Source organism: Amyelois transitella, chromosome 14 (genome assembly GCF_032362555.1).
Source record: "Amyelois transitella isolate CPQ chromosome 14, ilAmyTran1.1, whole genome shotgun sequence".
Taxonomy (NCBI): Eukaryota; Metazoa; Arthropoda; class Insecta; order Lepidoptera; family Pyralidae; genus Amyelois; species Amyelois transitella.
In genome coordinates this window covers 4,182,129-4,198,118 of record NC_083517.1, presented here as the reverse complement: position 1 = coordinate 4,198,118, position 15,990 = coordinate 4,182,129, and the positions used below count along the sequence as shown (strand labels likewise).

Sequence of the window (15,990 nt, the reverse complement as noted above, 5' to 3'; positions counted from 1 at the left end):
CACTGAAGGCTGTAGGTTTTGCTATCCTCTGGGTCACGGCAAACGCGTCGTAAATACATGTGTATTTATTTATCATATTCCATCGATAATCAAGGAAACTTAATGTATTCATTACCTACAGATAAATACATTGAGGTAAGCACATAATTCTTTGTCTGTGGAAGTAAGCATAAGTTCATTAAAATGTTACTGAGAGCCCGATAGCTTAATTGGCAGGAGCATTAGAGACGCTTACGCATATTAAGCAACCCCAGATGCAGTCTTCACTTGGATGGGTTACCTCCAGAAAAGACACATAATTTTTTCAAGCTCATCCATGCTTCAGGAGGCACGTTAAGCCACGATCCCAGACATTTAGGCCAAATACATGAAGCATGTTGACTGCTGGAATTAACTTCCTAATTACTAAAACTTTGCTTAGGAAAAACATGCTTAGTGCGTTTACAGTAGTGAACGTGTACTTTGCCTTTAAATTTCTAACCAAAATCCAAAAAGATAATAATTTTACATTAAATTTAATAGTCTTTCGATTACTAGCTCCATCATTTAGCCCTTGAACTATACATGAATACCTGAAATACACATATATTTTCTCTTTGAATTGTACATCTAAAGTCTACAACAGTGTCATCTCTTACTGTCTGTCCTATTCAAGATTGCTTGAATGCAATCATAGCACAAGTACAATGCTTTGTGAAACTAGCAAACTCGGGTACACTAAACTGAACTATACACAATGTAGTACGTTATTGTGTGTGTTTCTTAATTATCGACTTAATAGATTGAATCACGGCTCATCAGAATCGATAACCTTATTCATCTTTTTTATACAACTTTTTACTTTGTAACATAACCATATCACGTCTACCTTACGGGGTAGACAGAGCCAGTGGTCTTAAAAGCCTCAATTAATAAAACAAAAAGGTAAATAAAAAATTACATCTTTAGGTACCACTGAATCCGTTATATATTTATTTTCTCATAAACATTTTATTAATGTCTAGTACAAAATAAACATAAACTTGAATGCAATTGAATTTTAATTGGAAAATAAATAAAACTGGTTAGATTACTATGATCGATATATATACCCTTTATTATAAATATTCATGAATGATATCTATCAAGTACACCCAGGTAAAATTATACAATTGAAATAATATAATTGCTTCTAAGTCTACCGTAGACTAGTACGAGTAAAACAATGAACTAAGAATATCCTAAAATTGTAATAGAAATGTTAAGTAGACATTTAAACAAATATTATCAACTTTAAAATCCTAGACCGCTAGAATATTTAATAATTATAAGTCAAATTTCTCAAGTATTTCTACATTTTATTTTTAGGACAAACGGAGTCAACGGCCGCATCACCGTAAATGGTCATGCCAGGGAAATGAGAGTTTTCAAGAAACTGAGCAGCTACATCATGCAGGACGACCTCCTCCAGCCTCGGCTGACTGTGCAGGAGTCCATGAGGGTCGCAGCCGATTTGAAGCTGGGAAAGGAATTGGGAAGGGCAGAGAAAGAACTCATTGTAAGTTACTTTTTCTATAAGTAGGTACTATATTTGCAAGCTAAAAAATTTACATGCTTAAACAGTTACATGAAGTAATAAACGGCAAAGAAATATTTAACTACAAATTACCTATATTTTCTTCATCATATTTGCACGCCAAGAATGAGAAAAGAGTAGTATTTGCGTGGTAAGTCTATGGGGGTAGTAATCAACCTTAAACTGAGAAAGTTATTAAGAAGGGCGGAAATTTTTTTGTAATATTCGATATTCGATTATCAGATAAATAAATGGACAGTGTTTATCAAAGTTAATTATTTACCAGAACATGCCATGTTTAATGTATTGGGGAAGTTAAAAAAAAAGAAATATGTTTACTTGTCACAAATGTTTAGCGATAATGCTTTGGCAAGCCTGTAATAACACCCCATAAAATATAAGCTTCAGCGCAAAAGGCACAACGAACTTTAAGCTTTACAAAGGGCTGAGAAAAAGCTATAATTATATGAGTTACTCTTTTACCGAAACCAATTTTGGAGAAAAAACACTTCTTATTTAGAAACGGGTTTCGGAATTTGATTTCAAAAGTGACCAAAGGGTTAAAACTTGCACTGCAATTTTGATCATTTGATGAACATTGCAATGCATAAACATGATTCTTGGTATTCTTCTTTTAGGCTTGGCAACCTGTCACTTTTTGAATCTCAATTCTATCATTAAGCCAAACAGCTGAGCGTGGTCTATCAGTCTTTTGGAGACTGTCTGTCTACCCCACAAGGGATATAGACGTGATTATGTGTATGTTTAAACATGATATAGGATATGGATGTATTAGGTTACATCAATATTCCGCGGATGTTTTTCTGAAATAACACATTTCAAATTTGATGGCATAATCTTCCCCGACGATTTCAATAATCTATTTCTATATATTACAAGCTGAAAGAAATTTGCAAATACATTTCTACGCCAAACATCCGGGTTTCCCAGAAAAGGACGGAAAGTACAAACATCCTTATTCTAGTCCCAAAGTAATGAGGACACAGGTGTATAGCTCAAATAGGAATTGCTTACTAGCATATATTTTCGACTAAAGTTTTTCTATTACTGTTGATCAAACCCTTAATAAGCGTAGGATTCCCAAAAATGAATACAATTATAAAAGTTTTTTTCAAGAATCTGCAAACATAAACAAGTATAAAGTATTCACAATATTCAATTACTGCTGCAAGAACACATTAACATAGTTATTATTTTAATGTTTGTAAATCTATTTTAGAATAAGATAATTTTAAAAAGAATTCAGAAATTTTGTACTAGCAACCTATCACTATTTGAATCTTAATTCTATCACTAAGCCAAACAGCTGAACTTAGCCTATCAGTCTTTTCCAGACTGTTGGCTCTGTCTACCTCGCAAGGGATATAGACGTAATTTTATGTATATATTTATAATTTTGAAAAATCCTTTTCGAAGTTTCCACGGCTTCGTTAATAAATTGAATTTAAGTTGATCAGTCTTGTGTGAGATAAAGACAAACATCCAATTAGATTTATGACCAGAGATAGAGTTACTTCCACATCTTCAACATTTTTAAGGTACAAATAAGCTAACATTTGCTGAGGAATACATGAATCACATGTACCGTTGCCAAGTATCGAATGAAGGACATCGATTTATCACTGGAATATGTTTGTTATTCGATTGAAGAATTGAATCAGTTAAGGAATATATGCTAATCAATCCTTTGTTAAACTTTCCTCCAAGTGCAATGTGCGCAACGGAACTAACGAACATAAAAATTATTAATAGAATTAAAACCATTATCAATTCGAATAATACCCATCAAGTGTCATCGCCATATATTCAGATTATTTTACTAGCTGTACTAGCGTCCGGTGCCTCAATTTACAAGAGTCCTGTTGCGGATTCGCTAACATGGAAATTATGTAGTCCATGTGTAATTCATATGTAGAACAGTGCCGTGTAGTCACCGGCACCAATACAAACAAGAATAGGACCACTCCATCTCTTTCCCATGGATGTCGTAAAAGGCGACTAAGGTATAGGCTTACAAACTTGGATTCTTTTTAGGCGATGGGCTAGCAACCTGTCACTATTTGAATCTCAATTCTATCATTAAGCAAAATAGCCGAACGTGGCCATTCAGTCTTTTCAAGACTGTTGGCTCTGTCTACCCCGCAAGGGATATAGACGTGACCATATGTATGTATGTATGATGCTTCTTTTGTAGTGCGTTCTTATTTAGGTAATGGATAGGTATTATTGTCTATAAAGTTTCATTCAAATTCCTTCAGTGCATTTTGCGTGAAAGTGTAATAAACATACCGACACAATAAGTATGTGTAGGTATTTTATACTCGTTTCGTACTAGTATTGAGACAAAAATAATATGAATTTCTTAAAAACTATGCAATTAAAATAAAACAATTACTACGAAAAAAAGGAAATTAGTATTAGTAGTTATGAAATATGAAGTATGATTATAGCTCTGAGTACCTACTACTAACTATACTTTTGAAATTAAAAAAAAAAACTCATTAATTTAAATAGGTAGGACCAATAACTCATTATATATGGTAATAATGTACGACTGGACATTACGTTAGGGAAAAACGCACTATATGCAATTACCCACTTATACCTACGGTGAGTACTGATGAGTAAGTGCAACAAAAAATAAGAAATGTCATTGTGATTGTCAATGATGAATTCATTATTAATCCATAAACGTACGCGCAGACAATGCCCTTGACTGACCCGACGAGCATGTGACCCCGCAGCTTTCTTGTATCTTTTTAGTTCTTTTTTATTTTTATTTATTTAATCAGATTATTACAACAGGTTTGGATAAATAATACTAGTTTTAACGCCCACATATATTCAAAAGTAACTTGGTTTCTAAAAGACTAGCTCCGTAATGAATAAGGATGTGAGAAATATTTTTATACATAGTAGGTACTCGTATAGTAGGTATATACAATAGACATTTTATAAGATCTAGATAAGATTTTATTTATTTCTTTTTTATTTTAACTTTATTGCACAAAAAAATTTACAAAAGGCGGACTTAATGCCGTTTAGCATCTATAACAGGCTACTAGCCTTGATTGCCGTAAAAAGTATTTAAAATCTATCATATCTTAATCTTATTGCAATAAAAAAATGCTCATAAAAAGTATTTCACTCATGTGAAATCGCGCGTAAGTCCTGGTTAAAGATGTCTCCAATATTATATATTAAGTGTATAAAGGTGTGCCGTGTGGTTCCCGGCACCAATACAAAAAAGAATAGGATCACTCCATCTCTTTCCCATGGATGTCGTAAAAGGCGACTAAGTGATAGGCTTACAAACTTGGGATTCTTTTTTTAGGCGATGGGCTAGCAACCTGTCACTATTTGAATCTCAATTCTATAACTAAGCCAAATAGCTGAACGTGGCCTATCAGTCTTAACAAGACTTGTGGCTCTGTCTACCCCGCAATGGATATAGACGTGATCATATGTATGTATGTATGTAAGTGTATAAAGGTACATTACCTGTAGGTAAATCTGAGACCTTTTTTACATATCGCCCAGTACAAGTGAGTGACTTCCCTTAATTGGATACGGCGTTCGTGTAGGGCACATAATGAGCTATTTCGGATACCTTCAAAGATCGGGGATTAGATTGCCCTTTTTAATTCGACCGTCACGGTGAAACGTGACGTTCAGAGATCACAGATTGTAGCTTAAAATGTTTGGGGTCACGGCTGAAGGATGACTTTGTTTTGATATTTTGTAAGATTTTTCAACGTCGCAAAAATACCTACTACTTATAATGACATATGTTTGTAAAGAGATTTTTCTTAGAAGGATAATTTTGTAAAACAATCAAGGTCTCCTTTGCTCAATTATTTACTGAGAAATATTCACACTCTTTTTGATTTGACCAAATGTCGGAAATCGTACTCCGGTTTCTGAAACCTTAGGGTCGAGCCTAGAAAAACGTAACGAAAAGAGTAAGAGATTTTAACGTATTCACTTTCCGTCATTTATAAATAAAGCAGATATTAAATGCGCACGTAACGTAGGTAGGCACCTTTATTCCACCGCGACCATTCGTCGCTCGGTGACCACGGATCATTGTCATATGATTCGAAACATCCAAAATAAAATAAAGGTATGTTACGTGCGCTACGGTGTTTAATTCCTAAAGCTTGCATGAAAATATTGATGAATGTAAATAAAGCAAAAGAAGTAGTATAAGCTACATTACCCTTGTTCCATCATATTTAAATGGTTTTTTTCTTAACAACAGATAGAAGAAATCCTACAAACACTCGGTCTATGGGATCACAAGGACACGAGGTCGGAGCGCCTCTCGGGAGGCCAGTCCAAACGCCTCTCCGTAGCCCTGGAGCTGGTCAATAACCCACCCATCATATTTCTGGACGAACCTACCACGTGAGTTCATTGATTTAATATTTTAGTTCTTGATTACTCTCAATCCATCATTAAGCCATACAGCTAATTACCCGCGGACAATTTCTTTGGAATTCCTTTTTTTCTAATATATGGGTTTTGTTTCGACTGTGCCTGAGTATTTATTAATATTTGATAGTACTAAAAGAGAAGACCCGAAATTCCCTAGGGAACGGGATAATAAACGACATATTTTATTTTCGCGATAAGAGAGGCGGGCATAATCTTGTTGATATTATACTTTTCTTAAATTGTTAGATAAGTTCCATACGTGCAAATAAAATTTATGTACGTAGTAGTATGAGTATATTTTATATTATTTCTTACATATAATTTTTGCCAGTGACCTATCTACATTACAAATTAGGTATTGGTAATGTAGATAGGTGGTATTCATTTTTATTTATGTTTTAACTAATAAGGTATGTTATTAAAATGTAAAACTTGTCTTTCTCATTTTTAAAATAATGCCATAGTAGACTTAAGTTGTTTTAAAAATAACCATGTGTGAAATTTAACATCAATTTGTAGTTAGCTCATTAGTTTCTTGTGTTTGTAACAATATCCTTTGTACAAATAACTTTATGGCACATTCGTGTGAATCAGTTAATAGGCTTTAAGGTTTTAAGTAACAATCTGTGTTTTGTTGAATACTAATTAATAAAAAAAATTAAATACTTATAACTAAGACGAACAAAAAACGTTTATAAGTAGGTAACATATGTTAGCAGTAAATTTCGTACCTACTTTATTTTATTTTTAATTTACATTGAAACAATAATTTTAATGCAAGGATGCTATCAGAAGAGATATAGAGTAAGTGGGGGCTACCTAATAATCCTACTGCTATTATAAAGGCGAAAGTTTGTATGGATATTTGTTACTCTTTCACGCAAAAACTACTGAACCGATTACCATGAAATTTGGTATGTAGGTAGCTGAAGACCTAGAATAACACATAGGCTACTTTTTATCCCAGAGTTCCCGCGGGATTGATAGGGTTTCCATGCGGACGAAGTCGCGGGCGGCCTCTAGTATTATCATAGTTTCAATTTAATTGAAATTGAATTTTTTTATTATTTCACTAACTACCGCATACACCATTTCACCATTTCAGGCTTCTAAAAACAGTTAACAACATAATAAGCCAGGATAATCCTATACAGCTGGGGAAAAGCCGGGATTGTCTAAGAGTAATCGTTATAATTAATTTCATACGGCCTTTCCTGATCAACCAAAAAATTAAGACGCATTTCTATTAACAGAAATAAAAGCAACGTTTTTTACTGTTACCAATGCACTATCATTTTCTTTTTTTTTTTAGATTTGTTATCATCAAAATTTCTGTGATCACGAGTGTCAATTTATCCGCACCTTATTGATTGGTCTTCATTTATGACTCGGATTCTGCAGACATGATATTATTATATTGAGTAGGTACATAATAATTAAAAATCATGTGTTTCAGTGCTTTAAACATATTTAAAGATTTGGTAAAGGTAGATCACCTTTACCAAATCTTTAAATACTAATCTTGACATGAGTGAGATAAAATTTTGATGAATTAACATTAGACTCCAAATGTCTCGCTCTCTCTCACTACTATCTCAATAGTAAATATAAATAAATAAATATATACGGGACAAATTACACTGATTGAGTTAGCCTCGAAGTAAGATCGAGACTTGTGTTACGAGATACTAACTCAACGATACTATATTTTATAATAAATACTTATATAGATAATCATCCAAGACCCAGGCCAATCAGAGAAAGTTCGTTTCTTATCATACCCTGGCCGGGATTCGAACCCGGGACCTCCGGTGTCACAGACAAGCGCACTACCGCTGCACCAGAGGCCGTCAAATGTCACAAACACAAATGTACAAATAGTAGGTACATAAAGTTTATATCTTATTTAAAAAGTAGCTATATTTTTGTAACATCGAAAATTACTTAAATTTCCTAATTTTACAAAAGAAATTAAGAAAAATTTGTACCTGATTGTCTTATCACAGATCTAAAAGTTTTTTCCTGTAGCTTTTCATTGCGGAGCGGCTTAATTGTTTTCTTGGCCAGACCACTTTGAAAATACAATTATTGTGACCGCCTTAGATTAAGGATAAGAATAAATTCAAGATATTGTTCTAATTACTTTCTACTATATAACTCTTATGTATTGTATACTTATTCTTTGTTTGCGATTTACCGTAGTACAATTCATTTAAAAAAGAAGGGCCGCGGTCGTTTCAAAATTTAATGAAAAAAGCATGTACCTTTTAATAATCGTCAAGTTATCGCGGAAAACAAAAACTAGCCTACCAAGAAATGAGGGTTACGCCCGAGACTTTATTAATTAATTAAATCTTTATTCCGGTAGGTAACTAAATAAACCAAATCAGACTCCATTGAAATAGGTAAACAAAATACACAATGAGCGGTAATTGGCTTAATCACCGACCCAGCTATAAGACTTTATTGATCGTAAAAGTCGCTCGTGTTTAGAAAATTGAAACATGTTGGGCCGGAACACAGGAATAAAAATCAATTGCATTCACCAATATAGGGCTTCCTACATGTGCTCATTTGCGCTGAGAACTTTGACTTTGACACACGCAAAAAAGGATTTATACCTTACAGGATGGACAGCGCAAAACTCACAGAACTCAATCATATTCCATTGCCTAAAAAAGGATCTTAACTTTATAAAATATTTTTTTACAATTTGAGCGGGAGAAGAAGTTAACACAAATCCTGTACTTTCTTGGCATCCAAACCATCATAGATTCATAAATCATGACCATAGCAAGTTTTACTATTATAATTGCTACCAGGCTCCTCCCCAGAGGTGAGGATGTAACCGGAATTAACGCGAGAAGGTAGAAGAACCATCACTATCATGGTCATGAAGTTTAAGGCTGCTTTCCAAATGCTTGTGTTCAGAACATATTATTAACACTTCCACGTGAAAAACGTCTTGAAATGAGAATCAGACTAATCTGTTCATTTGATGCTGACAGGTTGCGTTAAACTTTGACGAGGGTATCCAAAATTACAATAGCCAATTATCGATTTGGCGAAATCAACATCTTCCAGAATGGATGTACCTATTGTTTGGAAATAGATACTTCTATTGTTTAGAATACAAATAGATACATGTTTATCACGCCTCGAAGGGATAGGTGGAAGATATGGATCTCCACCTACTGCGTCGGACCCCTACAAATTTCCCTAGCTTCCTCATGATTTTCAATCATTCAAATGACGTGAAGAGACACAGTAATAAAATTATCTTACATAAGTACTTTTTTTTATACAGATAGGTTAACTGGCAGTATAAAAATTTAAAGAGGAAATTACAAAAAGGAAAAGAAGTGAACTTGGCTAATCGTAAAACCATTGCAAATCAATGAATAATTGGTTAATATCGGAGTCAACTTCAGATTCAATCGTCTGACATAATCTGGAATGGTTTCAGCTTAAACAGAACCAATTACTGTTATGCACCCTTTTGTAATCTTGTGTTAGAACACTTCTCACAATCAGAAAAAGCCAAAAAAAAGTGATAAATAATTTGTTTCATTTGTACAAAACTGAAAACTATTTTATAATAACTCATAAATTCTGTTGGGCCAGAAGAATTGATTGACTTAAATTTTGTTAACCTCGTTAATTCAAAGTATCTACCCCATATTTTTATAAATACGAGAAATGAGAGCAAAAAGTTATTAATAAATAGGTTTATTACAACATAATCTGGATGCACAGAAGAACGTGGCCTTTCATTCATTTTGAGCCTCTTTGCTCTGTTTACCCCATAAAGTATAAAGATGTGATTATTTGTATTTATGGAAATCTGAAAGAGCTGAATAAAATAAATCCTGGAGCTAAAGTTAAAAGAATAAAGGGAGCATATCAACCACTTTGAAAGTTAGGCTGCCAAGGAGCTCTCGCCTCCATTAAAATTGAATAACAAACATTAATTCCCAACGACATTTTGGGTTAACGGTTTAAATTTATTAATCCTATCTATCATCTGATGTATATACTGATTACATTGGTTTTCTTTGTTATTCATTATATAAAAAATATGGCATGTTTAGTTGAAAAACTCATTATAAGAAGTAGGATTACTTTGTTGAAATTCATGTTTAAATTGGAGTTAAAAAAGATTACACTGACTTTTCTTACCTGAATATGACGATCATGATGCTAATCCATTTTCGTACAAAAACATATTTCCTACACCACTCAAGTCACAGGTGCAATTAACATTACACATACCTGCCAACGATTTGATTCTTATTTTCATAATCTGAATGTATTGGTTAAATCTTTCACTGATATATTTTCTGTGAACTAGACATTGAATAAACCAAGTCATTTATATTACAAATTCTCGTATTTAAGTCGATACAAGTATTTAATTAACGAGAAACGCTTTTCACCAAAGTCATCTCACACTTAACCTTTGCATTTCATACATAGAATATAATTCTGTTTCTTGGGATCTCGGTAGTTTTTAATTAATTCCCTGCTCCTTCATTTAAATAAACTATATTATATCTATCTCACAATATTTCCTATTACATTTTCTTGGAGAAAATGACTGCAGAACCCAATTACCGAGCTAGTGAGCTCTGCATCTAGATTTATTTAATTTTCCTTCTGAGAACTGAAATTAGCTATAAAACAAAAACAAGAGCTACTGAGAGCATTCGTTCATTACTTAATTGCCCGACTGTACTTGTATTAAATAAGAAATGTGCATTAATTACACGAACTCTGTGGTATTAAAAAAGAATGAATATTTATAACAAAAGAACAGAAAAGCTTTATATTATCCCTTACTTCCTTTTTCAATCCTTACTAGTCAAAGCCGTGAATTCAGAATCTTTAGGAACATCAAAAATATGTGAGACTGTCATGAAAATCTGAGTGAGATGGTTTATACGAGTATTATTAATACATACGCAATACTTTTAAAACAAGATATCCGTGTTCAGGTCATGTCCAGGGTCAGATATTGGAATATAATGAACTGTAGTTATAATTATCAAATTTGATTGATATTTAACCAAACTCATCATAATATAAAAGAACTAAGTAAAAAACAGTACAAATCGCGCATCAGGGTTACACGTGTACTTTTTTATTTATTTGTAAACAGAATTTAATTTAAATGTGGAATTTATTTTTATTTTTTATTTTTTGTAGCGGCCTTGACGTCGTATCCATCAGACAACTAGTAGTACTACTTCGGCTTTTGTCGCGACAGGGGCGGACCATCGTGTGCACTATACACCAGCCCTCGGCCTCCTTATTTGCACTATTTGACAGAGTGTATGTGTTGGCTCGCGGTTTGTGCTGTTATCAGGTAAGTTTGATCACTTCTTTTTTTAATAAGAGGTAGCTTTGTTCGGCGGGATTTAGAGGAGAGTGTAAGTCTAATATTTTGACAAAAAATTCATTCATACATACATATCTTCACGTATATATGTATACTTTGCTGGGTAGACAGAGGCAACAGTCTTGAAAAGACTGATAGGCTTTGTTCAGTTTTTTGGCTTGATGATAGAATTAAGATTCAAATAGTGGCAGGTTGCCAGCCCATCGCCTAGAAAACAAAAAAATGGCGCCAATATTACCAACTCCCAATCCATGAACCACCGACACACACATTAAGTACATCGATAGTCGGTATACTAAGTTTTAGGTTAAAAACGTAAATACAATTGTTTTTTCAATAAAACGTTAACTTACCACATTTTTTTACGTTAAATTATCCCCAATTATAGAACTGTTCTACATCGCCTCGGCCTTTTTGAAAAATTAAGATATGATGTGATCTCTAAGCAACATTTTGCTAATTCGTTCTGCCAGGCGTGATGACAGACAGTACGGTCTCAAGTATGTAACTTAACTCGATTTAATTTTCGTCAAGTAACTTCGTATATGCAAGCGGGGTCAAATTAAGCTTGGTTCGAAGGGGAAAAGTTAATTAAAGTTGTGGACTTTTATAATTAAAGTGCAGAATAGGTTTAGATATAACGTCACCATCCTCCTGTTTGCCTCGGTTACGTGGGCCGCCCGCTAATGACCACGATCCAGTTGTGGATAAGCCAGATTTTCACACAAAGATTGCCGTGTGGTTTTCTGCACTTTAGAATAGGACCACTCAATCTCCTTCTCGTGAATGTAACAGGCGACTAAGAGATACATAGGATAATAAACTTCAGATTCTTCTTTCAGGCGATGGGCTAGAAACGTATCACTATTTGAATTTGGCCTTGCAGTGTTTATGAATCTGTTCTGTCTACGCCGTAAGGGATAGAGATGTGATTTTAATGTATGTATTTTATTCCCGCCCTTAAACTGAGACATCTAAGAGACGGAAATGCTAAACCAATGAAAACCACAAATTTTATTTTAAGAATGAAAAATCGTCCGATCAAATTTACATTAGAGCTCTCATTTACTGAAAATATCATATGAATACGAGCGTAGTTACCATGCGAGACCGTATCCGATCATGATAGCATATAATTCATCGGAATTCTACTAAATGTATAATCGACAAAATAAAATCTATACATATATTATAAAGAGGTAATAAAGCCTGTAGCTTTCATTGTTTATTCGTAAAGACCTAACTTCGAAAATACAGAACTGATCATATGAATTATTTCATCGTTAAAATGGTACATTTTCTGCGGGTGTCATAGGCTATCTATCACAACAACTACTTTAATTATTTTTTGTAGCTTAGGTTCAAATAATTATTAGTTTTTATTTTATGTTTATTTTTTAAAATTTATTATAGACATAAACTTATTTCTTGAATCAGGTTCGAAGATCACTTTCGGGAAATCACTATATCTAAAGTATTTACGATTGACTGTACTTCGGGTATCGAATATCAGCAGCGGAATGTGTCGGAAGTTCCGGTGTGTACCGTACCGATACCGATAAAATACAAACAAACCAACACGGAACGGTATTTCATATATCACGTGTTTATCCCTTCCGAGATCGACAGATCCGCCAGTCTCCAAAAGACTGGAAGGCCTCAGTCGACTGAAATGCATTGCATTAAAAATTTAATAGTTACAGGTTGCTTGCCCATCGCCTAAAACAGAGTACCAATTTTATGCATTTTTTCCTTAATTGACTTTCACTATTTGCACGAGAATCGAAGCAGCTGGTGGCACACACTAGCTATGGTTTTTATTTAACCGAACAACATGGATCTTTTTTTCAATTAAGGTGGATTTTTTTTCAGTTAAACTTTTAATACGTTAGGTGCAAATGATCTCGCGTGTGAGTTATTTGCATGATGGTTATTTTTGTTTGCGAACAAAAATTCACCTGATATATACTCGTATTTTGTTGAAATAAATGTTAATTTGAATTCCTGGATTTTTATATTAAGTTTGTTATGTGTTAAACTTACCAAATATTTTAGAAGATTTCGTGGCAAGCAGGCGTTGGGTTGTAAAATCTGCTAAATCATTACACAACACAGCCAGCATACCCAGAATGCAATCAAGAATTCAATATGATTAGAATCATTTCTAATTCTGATCTCTCTCATTTTAACGTGTCCCCGATTGTAGGTTAAATATGCTTTGTACCATTATCCACTTTTGAAGGCAGCATGTAACTTGCGTAAAATCTGTTGCTAAAAATATTTATTATAATTTTACTGGTCGACGTCGTCTGCCTGACATTGGTACCTTGCGAATTTTCCTCTACTCAAAATACGTCTCAAGAGAGAGATTTCCCTATTCTACTCTTCTGAACACATAGCTAATCCGATTACGATATACATAGATGATTCGTAAGTTATTCCCTTTTACACCTCAATCAAACCGAAATCAAAACAAAGAAAAATTGTATTTAAAAAATTAAACCCATTGTGTGAAAAAAGCCAGTGAAGTTAGAAGAATTTCTCAGTAAAGAACTGTAACATCCGAAAACGATGTTTGATACGTCAAATGTCTCGGAAAATATTCCATTAACTTAGGCGTATTTGTTCGAAATAAGTGATGAATGGAGAATTAAATAAAGTTATTCTTTGTGACTGCGAGCACCGTTATTTTGTCTAACGATTTCCTCGTTTCATTACACTTTTTGTTGGCTAAATTGCATAATATCGTAAGAATATGATTGGGTATCGATAGAATTTAAAGGTAAGATTTTAGAGTTTAATAAAACTATACTATTATTAGGTATTTTGTGTATGAACGGGATGACTAGTTAATAATCCCGATCTAAACTATATTATAAATGCGAAAGTAAGTTTATTTGTTTGTATCTTCATGAATATATACCTAAATAAAGAGTCAGGAGGACGTAGGGTACTTTTCATTTCGGTAAAAACTTAACTAAATTTAAAGTTAAAATTGAAATTTGCGAAAGACGTGTATTCTTTTGTGGCGTTAAACTTGTGCGTGAAGGTGGCGCAAAATTCTCATTGTAATTTCCTTAATAATTTAAGTATGTACTTAAAGTATCAAATTAAGTTCTAAATCCTATTAAACGTAGAATATCAAAAAACATTGATGTAAAAAGTACGAGGACTCACCTACTTACTCTAACATTTTATAGGCTATGAACCTACTTTGAATAAATCTCTAACTTATTCCCCGCCTGAATAATTTCGAAGTAGTTTAGAACAGAAGTAATTTATGAAATCTGGGACAAAAGAATTTCTCAACTTGGAGGTTCTAAAATTTAAAACAATTGAAAACCTGCAGCGCTATTACATTATTTGAGTTTTATAGTTTTCAAACGACGCGGCATTAGGTTGATTCTCGATATTTCTGTAGTATTTTATTAACTTTTATTTGCCTAGCAAAGCCGTTCGTTAAATCAAAGGTATTCGATTTCCATCAATGCTTGCCAAAACCTTTCAATCCTTTAGTAGATTTTGGATGATGCAGAACAAACAGACGAAGTTCCCAAAAAGTAGTAACGTACTTTTAGCTTCGGTTCAAGCCCAAATATGTCCATAATATCACAAAAATCCACACAAGTACGACTTTTAGAATTTGAAAACCGCAAAAAGGAAAATGCGCGCCATTTTGTGAAAAGAGCAAAAATATTAAATTCAAACCAGCATAATAAGTGAAACAGTCTTTATTAACTGTAACTTTCTCCCCTCGACGAACAATGTACTTTAAGAACCTTCTTTAATACCTCCCTGTAAAGACCATTCTCTTTGGAAGACAAAATAAAATAAATACTCTTATAAAATACGAGAGGTTCGCGTAATACTTTTGTTCAGTAATGCTTTTCTCATTCGCAAATACTAGACACTAAGTAGCAATTTTGATGAACTACATTGTCTTCTAAAAAGAACATCATCTCACTCGTCTTATTACCCGATCAAAATGTGGATGGAATGTGTGGTTGACTGTGTCTTATTGTGAATAATGGTTTGTATTTATTATAGTAAGTGCCAGACTTAGGTGATTTTTTTAAAATCAAACTAACGTCGAACTTCTAATTATTTGGTCTAGAATTCTGCCCAGCTCTTAATTCTCGTAGAAAAGTAGGTTAAGTATGTTGCATCTTACGTTGAGTCTATGTTTTCCCTAAATTTATTTAAATCGGTCTAATACTTGTTGTCCATTACAAAAGGAAATAACAATTGCAGAATGTCTGAAAATAAACCTTTATTTTTTTATCAACAACATGAATACTTAACCTAAAGCTTGTTTAAAAGCTTACCGTCCATTACCTGACAAAACCTTTTTAATACCGGCTTTTAACCATAAACTGATCGTTCGATAACAGCCTGTCATGACTTCCGAGGGATGATTTTGTTTAACCCCTAAGAAAATAACGGGTCTGATGGAAATAGGTTTCCTATCTCCTATTTTATCAAGAACTTATTAGACCGATTCTGTTACTATACAAACTTTGGTGTTTATCTTCAGAATTGTATCGATGACAGCTATTTTGACTTGTTTTATTCATCACAT

At 33.4% G+C, this 15,990-nt stretch overlaps 1 protein-coding gene across 1 annotated transcript in view; it reads left to right on the top strand.

Moving 5' to 3' along the window:
• The window catches only part of LOC106130901 (ATP-binding cassette subfamily G member 4), a 62,288-nt gene that overhangs the window by 34,066 nt on the left and 12,232 nt on the right, over nucleotides 1-15,990 (top strand). Inside the window, exons 3-5 of the mRNA XM_013329843.2 lie at nucleotides 1,348-1,537; nucleotides 5,838-5,983; nucleotides 11,219-11,378. Of these exons, the coding sequence (XP_013185297.1) occupies nucleotides 1,348-1,537; nucleotides 5,838-5,983; nucleotides 11,219-11,378 (496 nt within the window). The remainder of the gene's footprint in view (nucleotides 1-1,347; nucleotides 1,538-5,837; nucleotides 5,984-11,218; nucleotides 11,379-15,990) is intronic.